Source organism: Rhinopithecus roxellana, chromosome 12 (genome assembly GCF_007565055.1).
Source record: "Rhinopithecus roxellana isolate Shanxi Qingling chromosome 12, ASM756505v1, whole genome shotgun sequence".
Taxonomy (NCBI): domain Eukaryota; kingdom Metazoa; phylum Chordata; class Mammalia; order Primates; family Cercopithecidae; genus Rhinopithecus; species Rhinopithecus roxellana.
The window spans coordinates 121,393,892-121,416,146 of NC_044560.1; the positions used below are offsets into that span (position 1 = coordinate 121,393,892).

Below are 22,255 nucleotides of genomic sequence, written 5' to 3' on the forward strand. Positions count from 1 at the left end.
CCTCAGCCCTCACACAGCCACCCTAACCCTCAGCCCTCACAAAGGCATCCTCACCCTCAACCTTCACACAGTCACCCTCACCCTCATCCCTCACACAGTCACCCTCACCCTCACACAGCCACCCTCACCCTCACCCTGACACAGGCACCCTCACCCTCAGCCCTCACACAGGCACCCTCAGCCCTCACACAGCCACCCTCACCCTCACACCGGCACCCTCACCCTCAGCCCTCACACAGCCACCCTCACACTCAGCCAGCCATCCTCAGCCTCACACAGGCACCTTCACACGGAGCCCTCACACAGGCACCCTCACCCTCATCCCTCACACAGTCACCCTCACCCTGACACAGGCACCCTCACCCTCAGCCCTCACACAGGCACCCTCAGCCCTCACACAGCCACCCTCAGCCTTCACACTTCTCTCACCTCCACGTCCTGCCTTTCGCGCATCCCCTGCTGCTCTCCCACTCAGCGCCACCTCAGTCCCACAGAGGCGGGGCTGGGATCCCGTGGCCCGCTTCCTGACTAACGTCAACTATAATTCCCAGCAGGCGCCGCGCCTGGGTACGCTTGAGCTTCCGGAGGACGCCGGGAATTGTAGTCCTGGCGGGCGTGGACCCGTGGGGCGTGCTGGGAGCTGTGGTCCGGGTTGGCGGGCGCGCAAGCTGGCTCGTCTCTGCGGGCACCTCCGGAAGGGTCCGCCGGCTGTGCTGGTGAGGTGGGTTTCGGGGGTGTTCTCCGCCCTGGTCCAGGTCAAAGGTGAGTACAGCAGGTCCAGAAGCCGCGAACGTCTGGGGTGGCCAGTGCAAGATACGGGGTACCTCCCAGCGGACAGAGTGAGAGGCTGACTAGGGGCCGTGAATAGACGGACTGCGAGTGCCGGACACAGGCGCAGAGGATGTGACGGACTGACGGACCCGGCGTGGACGGACCGGGTGTGCACGGACCGACGGACCCAGTGTAGACGCACTCACAGACCGAATGTGGTGCAGACTGACACACTGAGTGCCGGACGGACCGACGGAGAGAGTGTCGGACCGACGGAGAGAGTGTCGGATGGACTGATTGACCGGTGTGGGGCGGGCGAAGTGTGTAGCGGGCGGACAGACAACAGATAAAATGTAGAACCAGTGGCCCGGGAGGGCGTGGGACGGACCCGTTATTGTGTCTGATAGACAGTTCTGTGTCTGACACCTCCTGTGTGTGTATCTGACGGGTTGGAGTATGTGATTCTGATAGGTTGATTGTAACACCAACTACGGAGTGTGTGACTGACAGAGATGGTTGCCATTTGAGACTTTGTAGATGGGTTGTGAGATACTGTAAGTGAGAGAGTGAGTGTGTGACGGTGTGATTTCAAGTGTGACTGATATTCTTTATGTGTCCTTGAGATGGTGACTAAGATTATGAATGACTGTGATCAGAATAATACTGTGTGATGGAAATGCTGCGAGGGCCTGTGTTTGTGTTTGTTTGTTTTTGAGACGGAGTCTCGCTCTGTCTGTCGCCCAGGCTGGAGTGCAGTGGTGTAATCTCGGCTCACTGCAACGTCCGCCTCCCGGGTTCAAGCGATTATCCTGCCTCAGCCTCTGGAGTAGCTGGGATTACAGGTGCCCACCACCACACTTGGCTAATTTTTGTATTTTTGGTAGAGACGGGGTTTCACCATGTTGGTCAGGCTGCTCCAGAACTCCTGACCTCAGGTGATCCACCAGCCTAGGCCTCCCAAAGCGCTGGGATTACAGGCTGAGCCACCATGCCTGGCCAGGCCTGTGTTTATTTGACTGATTATAGGTGACATTGAGATATTTCCTGTGTCTGGGTATTTTGAAGGTTATGGCTGACAGACCGTACCTGAGATAATATGTGTTAATATATGAATGACTGAGATTTTTATCAGAGAGACTAAAACTTGGGCTATCCACAAACAGTTTACCAAGCATATGAGAGGGGATTTATGCTTTGCCATGTCTGCAGCTGAAATTGGGTGACTATTGGTCATCAGCTGGGCTTACGGATATGTCCCCCAGTGTGTGCTTATATGTAGCAGGGGGCTATGGAATCCATACATCTACTGCATGTTTACTGTGCACCAGGCCTGTGCTGGACACTTGTAATAAATCGCCTCACATAATCTCATAGCAACCCTCTGAGGTAGGTACCATTATCAGGCTTGGTATAAGCCATGTGTGAGAAATGAAAAGAACCACCCTCCTTGGTTGGTAAAGCAGCTGTGGATGGGGAACCTCAACCTGCTAGGAGTTGAGGTTGGCTGATGAGGCTGAGGAAGTTTCACATACATGTATTTCAGAGACTGTCATGAGGGATTTCTCCGGAACAGGTGTTCCAGGGATGCAAAAGAGAACTTGGAAGCTGTTGCTGCATCTATTGTCATCCCTGACACCCATGTTCCTCCTTCCCCTCCCCTTCCCCAGATGATTCCCTGCATTGGTGGGTGACTATGCTTAGCCTTTCCTGATCATTCCATTTGCTTAATGCCTGTTTATTGTGAACCTGCTATAGGGCAAGTCCTGTGTACTGTGGCTCCAGGACAGTCCAGCCTCTCTGAGGAAACAGTACAGAGCTAGCGAAGAGTTACCCAGGGCACTCTGGGAAGAGGACTTAGACTAGGACCAGGTATCTGGGATGACACCTGAAGAAAGTGGCAGCTAAGAGGAGGCCTAGAGAGCCCAGAGGAATCAGTCAGAGAGGGATTTCAGAACTCAAGAACAGCAGGGGCAACAAGGGGTTTAGGAAGGCTATGAGAGACCCAAGAGAACTTTACAGCGCAGTGAAGGGGCTTAAACACAGCTTTGCCAGAGGTTGCCAGAGGTCACCAGCTGTCACCAAAAGGCTTCAGGATTGGGGTATTGTTTTAGAGTAACGTTCTCTTCTTCCTGTGCCCAAGGCCATTGCTCTTTCTCAGGCCTCCTGCATATCTGTCCAGGGTGACTTCCAGAGACTCCAAGCACACTGAGTGTCCTGGCTGACATTGAAGGAAAGGAAACAGAAGAACTGCAAATACTTAAAACTGTGGGAGTCATGGATGCGAGACGGAGAGGCTAAGTCTTTGAGTAAGGAGTAGTATGTGGCCAAAGCAAAGTGTTGAGGTCTCCTAGGAGAGATTACACTTAATTCAGGGTATTCTTCCTAAGAGAAAACAAGTTCACTGTGGGAAGTAGAGAATGTCCAGAAAAGTAATACAGTAGTCACCCCTTGTGTTCAGTTTTGGTGAGTATAGTACAATATTTTGAGAGAGAAAGACCACATTCATATAGCTTTTATTACAGTATATTGTTATAATTGTTCTATTTTTTTTTTTTTTTTTTTTTTTTTTTTTGAGAAGGAGTCTCACTCTGTCACCCAGGCTGGAGTGCAGTGGCCAGATCTCAGCTCACTGCAAACTCCGCCTCCCGGGTTTACGCCATTCTCCTGCCTCAGCCTCCCGAGTAGCTGGGACTATAGGCGCCCGCCACCTCGCCCGGCTAGTTTTTTGTATTTTTTTAGTAGAGACGGGGTTTCACCGTGTTAGCCAGGATGGTCTCGATCTCCTGACCTCGTGATCCGCCCGCCTCGGCCTCCCAAAGTGCTGGGATTACAGGCTTGGGCCACCGCGCCCGGCCATAATTGTTCTATTTTATGAGTCATTGTTAATTTCTTACTATGGCTAACTTATGAACTTTATCATGGGTATATAAGAAAAAATATAAGTCTAAGTCCTCTTCCCAGAGTGCCCTGGGTAACTCTTCGCTAGCTCTGTACTGTTTCCTCAGAGAGGCTGGGCTGTCCTGGAGCCACAGTACTATCCGTGGTTTCAGGCATTCACTGGAGGGTCTTGGAACACATCCCCTGCAGATAAGGGGAACTACCGTAGTATATAATACCTTGGTAAGGATGTAGAGAAATTGGAACCTTCATCCACAGCTGGTAGGAATGCAAAATGGTACAGCCAATTTGTAAAACAGCCTGGCAGTTTCTTAAAAAGTTAAGCATAGGCTGGACTCGGCCAGGCGCAGTGGCTCATGCCTGTAATCCCAGCACTTTGGGAGGCTGAGGCAGGCGGTACACGAGGTCAGGAGATTGAGACCATCCTGGCTAACACGGTGAAACCCCGTCTCTACTAAAAATACAAAAAAATAGCTGGGCATGGTGGCGGGCGCCTGTAGTCCCAGCTACTTGGGAGGCTGAAGCAGGAGAATGGCATGAACCCGGGATGCGGAGCTTGCAGTGAGCCGAGATCGCACCACTGCACTCCAGTCTGGGCAACAGAGCAAGACTCCATCTCAAAAAAAAAAAAAAAAAAAACAACAAAAAAAGTTAAGCATAGAGTTATTATATCATCCAGGAATTCCACTCCTAGGTGTATACCTAGGAGAATTGAAAACATTTGCCAATACAAAAACTTGTACGCTACTATTGATAGCAGCAATTTTCATAATAGCCAAAAAGTAGAAACAACCAAATGTCCATCAATTGATGAATGGATTAACAAAATGTAGTATACGTATACAATGAAATATTATTGAGTTATGAAAAGGAATGAAGTACTGATAACATGCCTCCTCTTAGCTGCCACTTTCTTCAGGTGTCATCCCAGATACCTGGTACTAGTCTAAGTCCTCTTCCCAGAGTGCCCTGGGTAACTCTTCGCTAGCTCTGTACTGTTTCCTCAGAGAGGCTGGGCTGTCCTGGAGCCACAGTACACAGGACTTGCGCTATAGCAGGTGCACCATACACAGGCATTAAGCAAATGGAATGACCAGGAAAGGCGGAGCATAGTTACCCATGAATGTAGGGAATCATTTGGCGGAGGGGAGGAAGAGCAAGGGTAGCAGGGACGACAGTAATTTTAATGAACATTTTAAGGTTCATTAACACTTTTTTTTCTTTTTCTTTTCTTCTTCTTTTTTTTTTTGAGACAGTCTTACTCTGTCACCCAGACTGGAGTGAAGTGGCACAATCTCGGCTCACTGCAACCTCCACCTCCCAGGTTCAAGCAGTTCTCATGCCTTAGCCTCCCGAGTAACTGGGACTACAGGCACCTGCCACAACGCCCAAGTATTTTTGCATTTTTAGTAGAAACGGGGTTTTGCTGTATTGGCCAGGCTGGTCTTGAACTCCTGGCTTCAAGTAATCCGCCCCTCTTGGTCTCCCAAAATGCTGAGATTATAGGTGTGAGCCACCACGCCTAGCCCATTAAAATGTTTTTTAATGAACCTAAAATACAGCCAGTCATGGTGGCGGGCGCCTGTTGTCCCAGCTACTCCAGAGACTGAGGCAGGAGAATAGTGTGAACCTGTGAGGCAGAGCTCAAAGTGAGCCAAGATTGTGGCACTGCACTGCAGCCTGGGCGACAGAGCGAGACTCTGTCTCAAAACAAAAAAAGAACCTAAAATACATACATACTCAGTGAAAGAAGCCAGACATAAAATATAATATATTTTATGATCCTATTGATATGAAATGCCAAGAATAGACAAATCAATAACCACAGAAGTATATTAGTAATTGGCAGGGGCTGGGAGGAAGGGAAATGGGGAGTGACTTCTAATAGGTTTCATTTTAGGATGATGAAAATTGTCTGGAATTAGATTTTGGTGATAGCTGCACAACCTTGTGAATATATTAAAACCACTGAAAGGGGAAATTTTATGGTATGTGAATTTTACATAGATATAGATATATACATATACACACACACACTTTTTTTAAAGTAAAAAAATGAGGGTGACTTCATAGCCCCACAACCTCAGAGGAACCCACCACGTATAGGACAACTTAATATTTTCCAGTGTTTTTTTTTTTTTTTTTTTTTTTGAGACGGAGTCTTGCTCTGTCGCCCAGGCTGGAGTGCAGTGGCCAGATCTCAGCTCACTGAAAGCTCCGCCTCCCGGGTTCACGCCATTCTCCTGCCTCAGCCTCCCGAGTAGCTGGGACTACAGGGGCCCGCCACCTCGCCCGGCTAGTTTTTTTGTATTTTTTAGTAGAGACGGGGTTTCACCGTGTTAGCCAGGATGGTCTCGATCTCCTGACCTCGTGATTCACCCGTCTCGGCCTCCCAAAGTGCTGGGATTACAGGCTTGAGGCACCGCGCCCGGCCTTTCCAGTGTTTTTAATGCTGTTTTTGGGGGAGGTGGGAGTGGTATAGCAAAGACAGGCCTCAATTCTCTATGCAGTTTTTCATTCTGATTCTTTTTTTTTTTTTTTTTTTTTTTTGAGATGAAGTCTTGCTCTGTCGCCCAGGCTGGAGTACAATGGCGCAATCTCGGCTCACTGCAACCTCTTACCTCCCGGGTTCAAGCGATTCTCCTGCCTCAACCTCCTGAGTAGCTGACATTACAGGCATCCGCCACCATGCCCAGCTAATTTTGGTATTGTTGGTAGAAACAGGGTTTCTCCATGTTAGCCAGGCTGGTCTCGAACTCCTGACTTCGTGATCCACCTGCCTCAGACTTCCAAAGTGCCGGGATTACAGGCATGAGCCACTGTGCCTGGCCCATTCTGACTCTTTTACTTAACACTATAGCATAAGCATTTTCTCATATCATTAAGAATATGAACTTTTTGGCAAGGCGTGGTGGCTCACGCCTGTAATCCCAACACTTTGGGAGGTCGAGGTGAGGATCACTTGAGGATCCCTGGAGCCCAGGAGTTCGAGACCAGCCTGGGCAACATAATGAGGCCTTGTCGCTACAATAATAATAATAATAATAAAATTTTTAAAATTTCAAACAGAAAGTATTATCCCCCTCTGAATGTCAGTAGCACCCCCATCTAGAAATGGGGCTAGATTCTGAGAAGTAGAATTAATATTGAGACAGAGAGCCTGGCCATTTTAAAACTCTTACAACATACTGCCAAATTGTTTGCCAAAGATATTCTAATTGATCGTCCTCACCAATAGTACATGAAAGTAGTTTTTTGGCCAGGCGCAGTGGCTCATGCCTGTACTCCCAGCCCTTTGGGAGGCCAAGGTGGGCAGATCACGAGGTCAGGAGATCGAGACCATCCTGGCTAACACGATGAAACCCCGTCTCTACTAAAAATACAAAAATTAGCCAGGCATGGTGGTGGGCGCCTGTAGTCCCGGCTACTCTGGAGGCTGAGGCAAGAGAATCGAGTGAACCCAGGAGGTGGAGCTTGCAGTGAGCAGAGATCACGCCACTGCACTCCAGCCTGGGCAACACAGCGAGACTCCATCTCAAAAAAAAAAAAAAAAGAAAGTAGTTTTTGCTGGCCCTGACCAGCATTCAATGCTCACAGTTGCCTGAGCTCAAACCCTAGCTTTGTTCCTACTGACCAGATGACTCTAGCAGCTGAGTTTCCCCAGCTCTGAAAGTGGGAGTGGTAATACTGACACACAGGGTGGTGCTAAGGCTTGAATGGGATAACAGATGTAAAAGGCTAGTGTGGCCTGATAGCCAATAGGTTCCCATTGTCGGTCTGTTCCCATTTTCTTTTATTCCTGTTGCACACTATACCCATATCCATCATAATGATTATCTTATCATGTGTTGGCCACTGTCCTTCCATTGAGGTCATTGAGCACAGGATCCATGTCTTCCCCGTATTTGCATTCCTAATACAGTGCTGGGCACAGAGTAGGCACCTAATGGGGGTGTGTTGAATAAAACTTATTATTGATGTATGTGCCCAGCAACTCTGTAGACACCGGGGATGAAGCAATGACCTAAACAAAAACCCCTGCTCTTGATGTGCTGACACTCCAACGAGGGCAAGTAAATAATAAACAAGTAGTCACATAAGTGTATCACACATCAGGTGGTGAAGAGCAAATAAAGCAGTGTAGAAGCACAGAGACTTACTGATAAGGTATCTCTTGTGTAGAGGCCTGACTTAAATAAGGGAGAGAACACCCAACAATTATCAGATGCACTTTTTTTTTTTTTTTTTTTTTTGAGACAGAGTCTCTCTCTGTCGGCCAGGCTGGAGTGCAGTGGCACGATCTCTGCTCACTACAGCCTCCACCTCCCGGGTTCAGGCAATTGTCCTGCCTCAGCCTCCTAAGTAGCTGGGATTATAGGTGCCCGCCTGGCTAGTTTTTGTATTTTTAGTACAGATGGGGTTTCGTCATGCTGGCCAGGCTGGTCTTGAATTCCTGAGCTTGTGATCCACCTGCCTCAGCCTCCCAAGTAGCTGGGACTACAAGCATGCGCCACCATGCCCAGCTAATTGTTTTGTATTTTTAGTGGAGACAGGATTTCACCATGTTGGCCAGGATGGTCTCGATCTCTTGACCTCGTGATCGGCCTGGCTTGGCCTCCCAAAGTGCTGGGATTACAGGCATGAGCCACTGTGCCTGGCCAACATTATTTTTTTTTAAGTTTTACTTTTATTTTATTTTTTGAGCTAGAGTTGCACTCTTGTTGCCCAGGCTGGAGTGCAGTGGCACAATCTTGGCTCACTGCAACCCCCGCCTCCCAGGTTCAAGGGATTCTTCTGCCTCAGCCTCCCAAGTAGCTGGGATTACAGGCGTGCACCACCACGCCCAGCTGATTTTGTATTTTTAGTAGAGGTGGGGTTTCTCCATGTTGGTCAGGCTGGTCTTCAACTCCTGACCTCGTGATCCACTCACCTCGGTCTCCCAAAGTGCTGGGATTACAGGCATGAGCCACTGCGCCTGGCCTCTGGAACATTTTTATCATCCCCAAAAGAAATCCCTGAACCCATTAGCAACTACTCCATTTGTGTCTCTTTTCAGCCTCTGGCAAACACTAATATTAGCTTTCCTTTTTTTTTTTTTTTTTTGAGACGGAGTCTCGCTCTGTCGCCCAGGCTGAAGTGCAGTGGCGCGATCTCGGCTCACTGCAAGCTCCGCCTCCCGGGTTCAGGCCATTCTCCTGCCTCGGCCTCCCGAGTAGCTGGGACTACAGGCGCCCGCCACCGTGCCCGGCTAATTTTTTGTATTTTTAGTAGAGACGGGGTTTCACCGTGGTCTCGATCTCCTGACCTTGTGATCCGCCCGCCTCGGCCTCCCAAAGTGCTGGAATTACAGGCGTGCGCCACCGCGCCCGGCTAATGTCTGGCTTCTTTTACTTAGCATCATGTGTTCAAGGTTCGTCCATGTTGTAGCATTAATCAGTACTTCATTTCTATTTATGGTGAATAGTGTTCCATTGTATGTATATGCAGCATTTTATCCATTCATCAGGTGATGGACATTTGAATTGTTTCTTTTTTGCTGTTATGAGTAATGCTGTTACGAACATTTGCGTATAATGTTTTGTGAGAACGTGTTCTCATTTCTCTTGGGTATACACGTAGGAGTAGAATTGCTAGGTCATGGAGTAACTCTGTTTAAGCTTTTGAGGAACCCAGACTGTGTTTCCCACAGTGGTTATCCCATCTTACATTCCCGGCAGCAGCATATGAGGATGACAGGGTCTCCATATCCTTGCCTACACATGTTATCTGCTTCTAGGCATCCCAGCAGGTGTGAAGTGCTATGTCATTGTCCCTGGTTGTTAGTGATGTTAAGCATCTTTTCATGTATTTATTGCCCATTTGTGTATCTTCCTTGGAGAAATGTTTAGTCACATCCTCTGCTCATTTTTAAATGGTATTATTCATCTTTTTACTATGGAGTTGTTCTAGATACAGGTCGCTTATCAGATACATGTTTTGCAAATATTTTCTCCCACTCTGTGGGATGCTTTTTCACTTTCTTGATGTGGTCCTTCAAATCACAAAAGCTTTTAACTTTGATGAAGTCCAGTTTATTTTTTCTTTTGTTACTTATGCTTTTGGTGCCATAGCTAAGAAGGCTTTGCATTATTTTCAACTATTCATGGAACATTAACCAAAATTAACCATACACTGGGTCCCAAACCAAGTTCCAGCAAATTTTAAATGATTGAAACCATCGTAGCATGTTTTCTAACCACAGCAGACTTAATCTAGACATCATTAATAAAAAGACACCTAGAAAACCCCCAGTTGTTTGGCAATGAAGCAGGAGAGTTTTAAATGACCAATGGGACTGGGCGCGGTGACTCACGCTTGTAATCCCAGCACTCTGGGGGGCTGAGGCAGGCAGATCACTTGAGGTGAGGAGTTCGAGAACAGCCCGGCCAACATGGCGAAACCCTGTCTCCACTAAAAATACAAAAATTAGCCTCATGTGGTGGCTCACACCTGTAGTTCCAGCTACTTGGGAGGTTGAGGCAGGAGGATTGCTTGAACCCGGGAGGCGGAGTTGCAGTGAGTCGAGATAGTGCCACTGCACTCCAGCCTGAGCGACAGAGGGAGACTTTATCTCAATAAAATAAATTTTTAAAAATAATGGGCCAGGGCCGGGCGCGGTGGCTCAAGCCTGTAATCCCAGCACTTTGGGAGGCCGAGACGGGTGGATCACGAGGTCAGGAGATCGAGACCATCCTGGCTAACACGGTGAAACCCCGTCTCTACTAAAAATACAAAAAACTAGCCAGGCGAGGTGGCGGCGCCTGTAGTCCCAGCTACTCGGGAGGCTGAGGCAGGAGAATGGCGTGAACCCGGGAGGCGGAGCTTGCGGTGAGCTGAGATCTGGCCACTGCACTCCAGCCTGGGTGACAGAGCGAGCCTCCGTCTCAAAAAAAAAAAAAGAAAAGAAAAAAAAAAAAATAATGGGCCAGGCGCAGTGGCTCACGCCTGTAATCCAGCACTTAGAGAGGCCGAGGCAGGTGGATCACGAGGTCAGGAGATCGAGACCACAGTGAAACCCCATCTCTACTAAAAATACAAAAAATTAGCCGGGTGCGGTGGTGGGCACCTGTAGTCCCAGCTACTAGGGAGGCTGAGGCACGAGAATGGCGTGAGCCAGGGAGGCAGACCTTTCTGTGAGCCAAGATCACGCCACTGCACTCCAGCCTGGGCGACAGAGCAAGACTCAGTCTCAAAAAATAAATAAATAAAATAAATAAATAATTAATGGGTAAGGTAGAAATTGAACAGGTAAGGTAGAATTAGAACTTTTTTTTTTCTTTTTTTGAGACGGAGTCTCGCTCTGTCGCCTGGGCTGGAGTGCAGTGGCTGGATTTCAGCTCACTGCAAGCTCTGCCTCCCGGGTTTACGCCATTCTCCTGCCTCAGCCTCCCGAGTAGCTGGGACTACAGGCGCCCGCCACCTCGCCCGGCTAGTTGTTTTTTTTTTTTGTATTTTTTAGTAGAGACGGGGTTTCACCGTGTTAGCCAGGATAGTCTTGATCTCCTGACCTCGTGATCCGCCCGTCTCGGCCTCCCAAAGTGCTGGGATTACAGGCTTGAGCCACCGTGCCCGGCCTAGAAAATATTTTTAACTAAATGGTAATGAAGATACAACATATCATACTTGTGGTGTATAGCTAAAGCTGTGTTTAGAGAGAAATGTATAGCCTTAAATGTGTGCATTAGAAAAGAGAAAAGGCTGCAAGTCAATTATGTATCAATCTCAAACACTACAAAATAATTAGCAAATAAAGTGAGAGAATGACCATGTGGCTACCTGGGGAATGTGAGACAGAGGGAGAAAGACTTGGCTCTGTGGGGGAGGAGCACGCCTTAAACAGACTGGCTGTAGGTTTGCCTGGGTTTGTAGCTTAGCTCTCTGTTAACCCTTCACTCGCTAAGGGACTTTGGGCAAATCTTTTCCTCCTGTGTGTCTGTTTTTACATCCATAAAATAGCTAGAAAGTCCCACCTCCTGAGTGTGTTGTGAGTTTTAAATGAATCTACATGCAAGCCGTAGTAGCTTAGAACGGTGCTCAGCACCAAGTGGGTGCTGTCCTAATTATTATGATTGTCTATGTCTTTGTGAGAGTCTTTCCCATCTCACAGGCCCCAAGCCTGTGTTTTCCCTGATCTGTAGGCATGAGGCAGGGCCCAGGTTCCATGTGATGCCGAAGCTCTGACGTTCTTGCAGGCCCAGTTCCAAGGCTCCAGCATCCTGTGTCTCACTGAGCACTGCTGCCCAATGGCCATCCCCAAGCACTCCCTGAGCCCAGTGCCATGGGAAGAGGACAGCTTCCTTCAAGTGAAGGTGGAGGAGGGAGAGGAAGCCAGCCTCTCCCAGGGCCTAGAATCCAGCCACGACCACATTGCTCACCCTGAGGCTGCACGCCTGCGCTTCCGGCACTTCCGCTATGAGGAGGCATCTGGTCCACACAAGGCCCTGGCCCACCTCCGAGAGCTGTGCTGTCAGTGGCTGCAGCCCGAGGTGCGCTCCAAGGAGCAGATACTGGAGCTGCTGGTGCTGGAGCAGTTCCTGGGTGCGCTGCCCCCAGAGATCCAAGCCTGGGTGGGAGCCCAGAGTCCGAAGAGCGGAGAGGAAGCCGCTGTGCTGGTGGAGGATCTGACTCAGGTGCTGGACAAGAGAGGTAAAGGGGTGCTGTGGGCAGATTCGTGGCACACTGGGGGTACACACTGCATAGGAACATGGGAGCACAGGGCTCTGGTTTGAGGTTACTCATGCACTCATTCTCACATTTGTACTTTACCCTAACTCTCACACACTGTTGTAGACAGGTGTGTTTTGGTTGCAGGTGACCAAAAACGACCTGAAATGGGCTGAAGCAAAGAAGGGTAAGGAGGCAGCAGATATGGCTATATCCAGAAAGTCTGTTGACAGCATCAGAACTCTCCTCTTCTTCTCTTGTTCAGTTTCTTGGTTGTTTTTTTCTGTGTTAGCTTCCTTCTTATTTTAGGTTCTCTTTCCAAAGGGGACAGAGATAGCCAGGAACCCCAGGCTTACGTCTTACCAATGTAGAAACCCCAGGGTAATAACAGTAAGAGGTTCCTGGTCTGATCCCCCACTGGCCTGGTTGGGATCTTATGTTTGTGTTTGGCCAACCAAATCCCAGGGCCTGACAGTGAGCAACTGGCTGTTTCTCAGAGGAAACCAGACGAGGGGCTGGGTGCCTGGGATGGCTGTTGGGGAAGACGGAAATACCAGATGTCCCTGTGCACCTTCTCTGTGCCCACTCTGGGCTGGCCTCCAGGATTTGAGTAAGTCAGACCTGCCCCAGGCTTAGCTGGACACTGTTACTCAGAGAGACCCACACAAACATCCCAACCCAGGGAGGTCCAGTGGGATACAGGGAAGACCCAGCCTTGGGACAGTCCAGAGCAGGGAGTGGTGGCTCGTCTCAGATGGGCTTGGCCTGGCCTATTGGCAGCAGATAGGAAGTGGGCATACCACACACTGGGAGGAAACGTGCCGTGCGCAGGAGGAATGTGGGGTCTGGATACAGCTGAATCATCAAGGCTCAGTAGATCCAACCACTGCTTCTCTTCCTGGCCATGTGACTCCCTTGTGCCTCAGTTTACTCATGGGTAAAACAGGGATTAAATGCCCACCTTAGTGGTGTTGAGAGATACAAGGCAATACCCGTGCAGCTCCTGAAACGGTGCCTGGCACAGATTAAATACATGGTAACGGCAACTGTGAGGATAATTTGTTCAGCTCTGGGAGAAACAGGCCTCTCTGGAACAGAGGTTGGTCTATGCCCAAGCAGATGTCACAGAGACAGGGAGAGGAAAGAGGGAGTGGCTCCATCTTCCCACAGGGTTGGCCAAAGCTCAGAGAAAGGGCAAAATGCAGAGGGAATGGCGGGGTCAGAGGCCCTGCAGTGTGATTTGCACTGACACATTCTGGTAAAAGCAAGTGGTGTGATGTTTCTGGAGTAGAGGAAGAAAGTGGGAGGCAGGGCTAAGCGAATGGCTGGGGGAGCAGGGGAGGCTGCCTGTGGACTTGGAGGAGAGGATTCTGGAGCAGAAATCCCAACTGGGCCACTAGCTAACTGTGATCCTGTACCAGTTACTCAACACCTTCCCTCAGCCGGATTTCAGTTTCCCCATCTGCAACAGAATCACAGCAGTACCTCCTTTTGAGAGCAGGTCAAAGCTGAAATGAGACAATGGAAGTCACCCACTGGACTTGGGGCCCAGCACATGACAAGAGCCTGATAATGGTTAGTGGCCCTGGGAGGCCAGCGGCACAGCGTCCATGGCTTACAGATGGGGAGACTGAGTCCCAGATGAGGGCAGGACTGCTTAAGGTGGTAGAGCTGGGGTTTGAGTCCAGTTTCTGCACTGCTGAACCCCACTGTGGACTTGAGCAGTGGGTATTCCACCTGTCTCTGCTTCCTCCCTGGAATTCATCCAGTAGATGTGCCAGATTATGTGTCCTTTGCACCCATCCAGGGCAGGTCAGTGTGAGCATTCCTCTACCTCATGCACACTCTGATCTCCAAGAGCACCTCCACCACACTCTGCCTTCATAGTACTTTATAATGTCGGGCTTGAGAGGCCAGGTGGGTACCTCACCTACTCACCCCCAGCAGCCATATTCTCCCTGGGGTTGTACTTGCAGAAATTTTCACCATCATGGGCATCTGGATTGGTTCCCTCATTCAGCCAGAGTTCACTGAGCACCTTGGGACACATCCAGGACTAGAGGCAACGTGTTGAGTGTGAAGGACAGAACTGCAACCTCACAGAGATCAGAGCCTGCAGCGGTGCATGTGCTCAGGGTCCTGACAAGGACAGACCCTCCCTCTCTCTCTGTCTTTCAGATCAGTTCCACATCAGGGTTTCTCCTCTGACTCTTGAGCCAAAATTGGGAGCCTTGAAAGACAGAGAGTTTGGTGAGAGGAGGAGAAATCAGAACCCATGATGTAGTGTTGGATGGTGTGGGAGGACAGCCCTGCACCCTTTGTCATCCAAGCCACCAAATGAGAAACTTCCCCTTGGAACTGGGGCCAGATGTTAGGAACGAGCCACATCTCCCCTTACAAAGGGTGACCGGGGCCCTCGGCAGAGTCAGAGGCTTGGTGTGGTAGGAGGAGTGACGCTGTGGTTCGGATTATTTCAGGATGGGATTCAGGAGCTGAGCCCACAGAGGCAAGCTGCAAGCAGAGTGACCTGGGAGAGTCAGAGCCATCAAATGTGGTCACTGAGACCCTCATGGGAGGTGTTTCCCTTGGACCTGCCTTTAACAAGGTCTGTGAACCTGAGGGCAGCTCAGAGAGAAGGTCTGGGCCATCAGGGGAGATGTGGACAAAGTCTATCGCCCAACAGATCCATTTCAAGAAAACTTCAGGGCCTTATAAGGATGCCCCCACAGACCAGCGTGGCCGTGAATCTGGTGCCTCGAGGAACAGTTCTAGTGCGTGCCCAAACCTCACCTCCCAAGAGAAGGCTCCTTCAGAAGACAAATTTGATCTGGTGGATGCTTATGGGACAGAGCCTCCATACACGTACTCAGGGAAGAGGTCCTCCAAGTGTCGCGAGTGTAGGAAGATGTTCCAGAGTGCTTCAGCGCTCGAGGCACACCAGAAGACCCATTCTCGGAAGACACCATATGCCTGCAGCGAGTGTGGGAAAGCCTTCAGCCGGAGCACTCACCTCGCCCAGCACCAGGTTGTCCACACGGGGGTGAAGCCCCATGAGTGTAAGGAATGTGGGAAGGCCTTCAGCCGAGTCACCCACCTGACTCAGCACCAAAGGATTCATACTGGAGAGAAACCCTACGAATGTGGGGAATGTGGTAAAACCTTCAGCCGCAGCACTCACCTCACCCAGCACCAGCGGGTGCACACGGGGGAGCGGCCCTACGAGTGTGATGAGTGCGGGAAGGCCTTCAGCCAGAGCACGCACCTGACTCAGCACCAGCGTGTCCATACCGGGGAGAAGCCCTACAAGTGTGACGCGTGCGGCAGGGCCTTCAGCGACTGCTCGGCCCTGATCCGACATCTGAGAATCCATTCTGGAGAGAAGCCCTATCAGTGTAAGGTGTGTCCAAAGGCCTTTGCACAGAGCTCCTCCCTCATCGAGCACCAGAGGATCCACACGGGAGAGAAGCCTTATAAGTGCAGTGACTGTGGGAAGGCCTTCAGCCGTAGCTCAGCCCTGATGGTTCACTTGCGGATCCACATCACGGTACTGCAGTGACCGGAAATCGACCCTCGGGGCACAGCACAGCGTCTTCTTGGAGGCTCAACATCTAAGAGAAACCCTGAGTTCCTAAAGAGCCACATACAGGGTGGGTGATTGATGAGCTGCCAAAACGATAGGTCCCTGAGGGCAGACTCGGGCTGTCTAGAAACAACTCTGCATTTGAGGAACCCTGATGAGCCAAGGTGATTCAGGCCAGCTGGAGACGCTTCCGGAAGGGCCCTGCACCGCTACCCTCTGTTTCCCACTCAGGGCTGTCCCAGAGAGAAGGCAGCCGAGCTGAGGATTTGGATTGGTTCTCAGGGCCAGGGCAAATGAAGGTACATGTCTCTCAGAACTCAGCGTCCCAGGACACTCTGGGTAGGCAGACTGTAGCTCGTTCTCATGTGGCTCTTCTTGCCTGCTTTTCTGCTGCTTAGCCCAGAAGGGACACCTGCCATGCCCACCTCTGTGCCTTGGCACGTATTATTTCCACTCCAGCCTATTCTGTGCCTCACTCCAAGGCTGACTTGTGAGACTGCCTCTTCCATGATGCCTTTTCCACACTGCTTCTCTCATGGTTTCCTATCGTAATCAGTGGTGCTGCTTGACACCTGTCCAACATGTTCCTCTCTCTCCTTTTCCTTCCACATCCCACCAGTCACCAGCACTATTGGTTTAACCTGAAGCTGATCTCGAATGCACCTCCTTTTCCAATACTGCTACCTTATGTGAGCCCTCATTGCCCCTTGCCTGGATTATAGCCGGGGTCTCCTTCCTGACCGTTTCCTGCTTTTATTCTCTGCCCCTGTATCACTCTCCAGGGGACTCTTGCTATTACTCAAATCTGATTGTGTCACTCCAAGGTGGAAAGCTCTCCAACCCATCTCCTTCTACAGCACAGCTTCCTGAACAGGGTGTAAGTATGCCAAGATGCAGGCCGCTCTGGGCCCCGAGCAACCTCTCCAGTTATCCTCATATGCATGTATGAATATTGTCATTTTTCTGTGTGTGCAGTGATGTGAAAATGGCCTCATCTCATACCAAGACTCCACCTTCCGTATACCAGCCACACGGAACTGCTGTGGTTCCCGAAGGAGCCATACGTTTTCCCACCTATGTGCCTTTGTACCTGTGCCTGGAACCCTCCTCTCCTTTGCCATCTAAGATGTTTCAAATGTCCCCCAAAGAAGCCTCCCTGCTCTCCGGGAACCGACTTCAGCTTGCCCTCTCTGCTTCCAGAGCACCTCCTAGATACCTCTCTTACAACTCCTACCACATTGTTTTACTTATTTGCTCCTTGTAGAGCTTGTAGTCTGTGTTTTCCAATGATACTGTGAGCTCCTGAGAGCAGGGGCCATGTCTTGCTCTCAGTATCTACAACAGACAAGACTCAGGAGGCCCTGACTGATGTCTCTTACATGAATGTCACTGGTGTCCCCAGGAGGCAGTCACCATGCTCTCTCTGCCCCACATTGTCCTTATGTATGTTTACATGGATGTCTCCCCAGCAGCTTGAACCCTGGAGAGCAAGAACAATCTGATTTTCCTGGGGGCCAGCACCCAGATAAGCCTGGCATGCAGTGGCCTCAATAAAATGTGACTGTATTGTCTTTTTCTAGGGCCCCAGGTCACCTGGTGTCATGGACTTAGTCTTTGCCAGCATTCTGTCCATGTGTTCTCTGGTCTCCTCTCAACAGTGCTGCATCCCTGTCCCATTTTTAGGGTCCATGTCTATCACTGGATGTTGCAGCTTCTGTTCATTACCATTAGGGTGTTGTTCTTCATGCCTCTGTTTCTCTGATGGTCTCATCTTATGGGAACCATTTGACCTGGCGTATTGTGTCCTAGTCACTGTCACCATCTCTCCCTATGTATCTCCCTGTATTTGGGGCCCATTCCCTCTATGTCAAGAGTAAATGGAGCCACAAAGACTGATGAGAAAGGTTCATAACATGAAGGTAAGACTCAGGGAGACAGAGACCTTGGGGAATTATCTCTGAGGGAGTCCCAGACACAGGCAGAGATGGCCACAGAGGTAGTGGCAGAGGTTGAGAGACTGAGGGGTGACAGGCTTAAGGGAAAACTCAGAGAGCAGAGATGCACATTCCCAGTGAAATGATTGCACAGGCTCCCAGCAGGCTGGAGGGAACAGAAAAGGCATGGGCCTGAATTCAGGCTACAGAGCCAACTCATCCCTTCAGCTACTTTTGGGACCTCCTCATCTGTAAACCAGGGACAGGACCCACCTTGTATAGTGCCTGACCCAAAGCCTGGCCCTGCACACCGGCTCTGACTCGCAGCAATCATCAGCATCTCTTTTCCCTCTACTTGCTCAGTCTCTGTCACAAGAACTGGATCTCTATCCCCTTGATGCTCTGAGCATCTTCACCCATTTGGTCATGAGACGTGTCTGTCCATGTCTGTCTAAAAGGGGAGGAGATAAGGGAGAAAAAAGGGAATCTACTGAGAGCCTGTGTGTGCTGCCCAGTCTACCAAATAATTTATATACATCTCCATCCTCACACAACCATCCCTGTTTTACAGAGGAGGAAGTGGCTTAGAGAATGTAACTGACCAAAGTCACACTGCCAGGAACTGGAAGCACTGGGATTTGACAACACATCCAAATATGTCAGCAATTTCAATAAACATGACTGAACTCAACAAACCAAGTGTAAAGACAAATTCTAACAGATTGAATTTCTTTTTGGACCAGCCATATGTTCTTTAGAAAAGACACACCTAAAACAAGATACGGGAAGTTGAGGGTAAAGGGATAGAAAAGGATATACAAAGTAGGCATGAAACTCAAGAAAGCTGATGGAGCTGCATTAATCGCACAAAACAGACATTAACGTGCAAAAGTGTTTTAAGAATCATAGGGTCATTATGTTTTTTGGGTTTTCTTTTGAGGTGGAGTCTCGCTCGGTCACCCACGCTGGAGTGCAGTGGCGCAATCTCGGCTCACTGCAACCTCCGCCTCCCGGGTTCACGCCATTCTCCTGCCTCAGCCTCCTGAGTAGCTGGGACTACAGGCATCCGCCACCATGCCCGGTGGAGACAGGGTTTCACTGTGTTAGCCAGGATGGTCTCGATCTCCTGACCTCGTGATCCGCCTGCCTCGGCCTCCCAAAGTGCTGGGATTACAGGCGTGAGCCACCACGCCTGGCTGGTCACTATATTTTTATAAAAGAAACAATCTATTAGGAAGATGTAATAGTTCAAAACCGGGCACATAATATGAGCCTTGTAGAACAGAATCACAGTAAGAAACTGACAATATCTTAAGTGTACTTGGAAATGCTAACACATTCTTTATGATGATAGAAAAAATATTTGAAGAAGCTGGGTGCAGTGGCTCACACCTGTAATCCCAGCACTTTGGGAGGGTGAGATGGGCAGATCACTTACATTCAGGAGTGTGAGGCAAGACTGGGCAACATAGTGAAACTGTCTCTACAAAAAATATGAAAATTAGCCAGCCTAGGCCGGGCGCCGTGGATCACACGTGTAATCCCACCACTTTGGAAGGCCAAGACAGGCAGATCATGAGGTCAGGAGATTGAGATCATCCTGGCTAACACGGTGTGTAACCCCTTCTCTACTAAAAATACAAAAACTTGCTGGGCACGGTGGCTCACGCCTGTAATCCCAGCACTTTGGGAGGCCAAGGCAGGTGGATCACGAGGTCAGGAGTTCAAGACCAGCCTGACCAGCGTGGTGACACCCCCATCTCTACTAAAAATACAAAAAATTAGCGGGTTTGGCTGTGTGTACCTGTAATCCCAGCTACTAAGGAGGCGATGCTGCAGTGAGCCAAGATCGCGTGACTGCACTCTAGCCTCAGCAACAGAACAAGACTCCGTCTCAAAAAAAAAAAAAAAAAATGCTGGGCATGGTGGCTCACACCTGTAATCCCAGCACTTTGGGAGGCCGAGGCGGGTGGATCACCTGAGTTCAGGAGTCTGTGACCAGCCTGGCCAACATGGTGAAACCCCGTGTCTACCAAAAATACAAAACATTAGCTGGGCGTGATGGCACATGCCTGTAATCCCAGCTACTCAGGAGGCTGAGGCAGGAGAATCACTTGAACCTAGGAGGCAGAGGTTTCAGTAAGCAGAGATCGCACCATTGCACTCCAGTCTGGGCAATAAGAGCAAAACTCTGTTTCAAAAACAAACCACTCAACCCAGAATTCTATATCCAGTGCAAACGCACTTAAAGAACAAAGGCAAAATACAAACATCCTCAAATGAAGCAAACCTAAGACATATATTTCTTGCCAGCAGGCCTGCCTGAAAAGAAATGCCAAAGGAAATTCTTGGTAGAAGGGAAATGATGCCATAGGGAAAGCGGGAACTTTGGGAATTAAATGATAGAGATTGCACAAATGTTTTATCTTTAAAATATAGATGGAGGCGGCTGGGCATGATGGCTCACACCTGTAATCCTAGCACTTTGGGAGGCTGAGGTGGGCAGATCACAAGGGCAGGAGATGGAGAGCATCCTGGCTAACCCAGTGAAACCCCATCTGTACTAAAAATACAAAAAAAAAAAAAAATTAGCTGGGCATGGTGGCAGGCGCCTGTAATCCCAGCTACTTGGCGGGGCTGAGGCGGGAGAATGGCATGAATGCGGGAGGCAGAGCTTGCAGTGAGCCAAGATCACACCACTGCACTCCAGCCTGGGTGACACAGCGAGACTCCGAGTCAAAAAAAAAAAAAAGAAAAAGGAAAAAAAAAATGGCTGGAGGCCGGGTGCGGTGGCTTACACCTGTAATCCTAGCACTTTGGGAGGCTGAGGTGGACAGATCACTTGAGCTCAGGAGTTTGAGACCAGCATGGCGAAATCCTGTCTCTACTAAAGATACAAAAAATGAGCGGGCACCGTGGCTCATGCTAGTACTTTGGGAGGCTGAGGTAGGTGGATCACAAGGTCAGGAGTTCGAGACCAGCCTGGCCAGCATGATGAAAACCCATCTCTACTAAAAATTAAAAAAAATTAGCCAGGCATGCTGGTAGGTGCCTGTAGTACCAGCTACTCCAGAGGCTGAGACAGGAGAATTGCTTGAACCTGTCAGGCAGAGGTTGCAGTGAGCCAAGATCATGCCACTGCACTCCAGCCTGGGCAACAGAGCGAGAGTCTGTCGGGGGGAAAAAAACCCAAAAGCAAACAAACAAAACTCAATAGTAAGAAAACAGGCCGGGCACGGTAGCTCATTCCTGTAATGCCAACACTTTGGGAGGCCGAGGGAGGTGCATCACCTGAGGTCAGGAGTTGATGACCAGTCTGGTCAACATGGTGAAACCCCCTCTCCACTAAAAATACAAAAATCAGCCAGTGGGGTGGCACGTGCCTGTAATCCCAGCTACTTCGGAGGCTGAGGGGTTGAATCGCTTGACCTGGGCGGTGGAAGTTGCAGTGAGCTGAGATCATGCCACTGCACCCCAGCCTGGGCGACACAGCAGGACTCCATCTCAAAAAAAAAGAAAAGAAAAGAAAAAAGAAAACAACCCAATTTTGTAAAGTCCGCAAAATACATAAACAGACATTTCATCAAAGACGCTATATAGATGGCAGCTAAACACATGGGGAAAAAATGCTTATCATCATCAGCCATTAAGGAAATGAAAGGAAAACCACTATTAGATATGGCTACAGATCTATTAGAACAGCTAAAATAAACTTTTTTTTTTTTTTTTTTTTGGAGACGGAGTCTCGCTCTGTCACCCAGGCTGGAGTGCAGTGGCGCGATCTCGGCTCACTGCAAGCTCCGCCTCCCGGGTTCACGCCATTCTCCTGCCTCAGCCTCCCGAATAGCTGGGACTACAGGCTCCCGCCACCTCGCCCGGCTAGTTTTTTGCATTTTTTAGTAGAGACGGGGTTTCACCGTGTTAGCCAGGATGGTCTCGATCTCCTGACCTCGTGATCCCTCCGTCTCGGCCTCCCAAAAGTGCTGGGATTACAGGCTTGAGCCACCGCGCCCGGCCAAAATAAACTTTTTTAAAACTAAGCTGGGGCTGGGTGTGGTGGCTCACACCTGTATCCCAGCACGTTGGGAGGCTGAGGCGGGTGGATCACCTGAGCTCAGGAGTTGGAGACCAGCCTGGCCAACCAGCAAGGTGAAACCCCATCTCTACTAAAAACACAAAAATTAGCTGGGTGTGGTCGTGGGTACCTGTAAGCCCAGCTACTCAGGAGGCTGAGGCACGAGAATCACTTGAACCCAGGAGGTGGAGGTTGCAGTGAGCCAAGATCATGCCATTGCACTCCAGCCTGGGCAACAAGAGCAAAACTCTGTCTCAAAAACAAAGAAGAAAAGGTTTTAAAAATTGATAAACC

At 49.7% G+C, this 22,255-nt stretch overlaps 1 protein-coding gene across 3 annotated transcripts; it reads left to right on the plus strand.

The window, feature by feature from the left end:
* The first annotated feature begins 560 nt into the window (after positions 1-560).
* ZSCAN22 (zinc finger and SCAN domain containing 22) lies at positions 561-18,790 on the plus strand. 3 transcript variants are annotated; one of them, XR_004052018.1, is made up of 4 exons: positions 561-762; positions 11,901-12,354; positions 14,850-16,251; positions 18,458-18,790. XR_004052018.1 is itself a non-coding variant. In XM_010386961.2 (3 exons), exons 2-3 carry the CDS (start codon positions 11,952-11,954, stop codon positions 15,926-15,928), a joined length of 1,482 nt encoding a protein of 493 aa, XP_010385263.2. In that variant the 5' UTR covers positions 561-762; positions 11,901-11,951; the 3' UTR covers positions 15,929-18,585. The 3 variants fall into 3 exon arrangements, 1 of the variants encoding a protein (XP_010385263.2); XR_004052017.1 differs by having other exon boundaries at positions 16,928-18,585; XM_010386961.2 differs by having other exon boundaries at positions 14,850-18,585.
* The last annotated feature ends 3,465 nt before the right edge of the window (positions 18,791-22,255 follow it).

Excerpts from the sequence above, each read along its gene's own strand:
- ZSCAN22 (XM_010386961.2), top strand. The coding sequence starts at position 11,952 with ATGGCCATCCCCAAGCACTCCCTGAGCCCAGTGCCATGGGAAGAGGAC. Across the intron at positions 12,355-14,849 it reads TCAGGTGCTGGACAAGAGAG|GATGGGATTCAGGAGCTGAG; the intron begins GTAAAGGGGTGC and ends GGATTATTTCAG.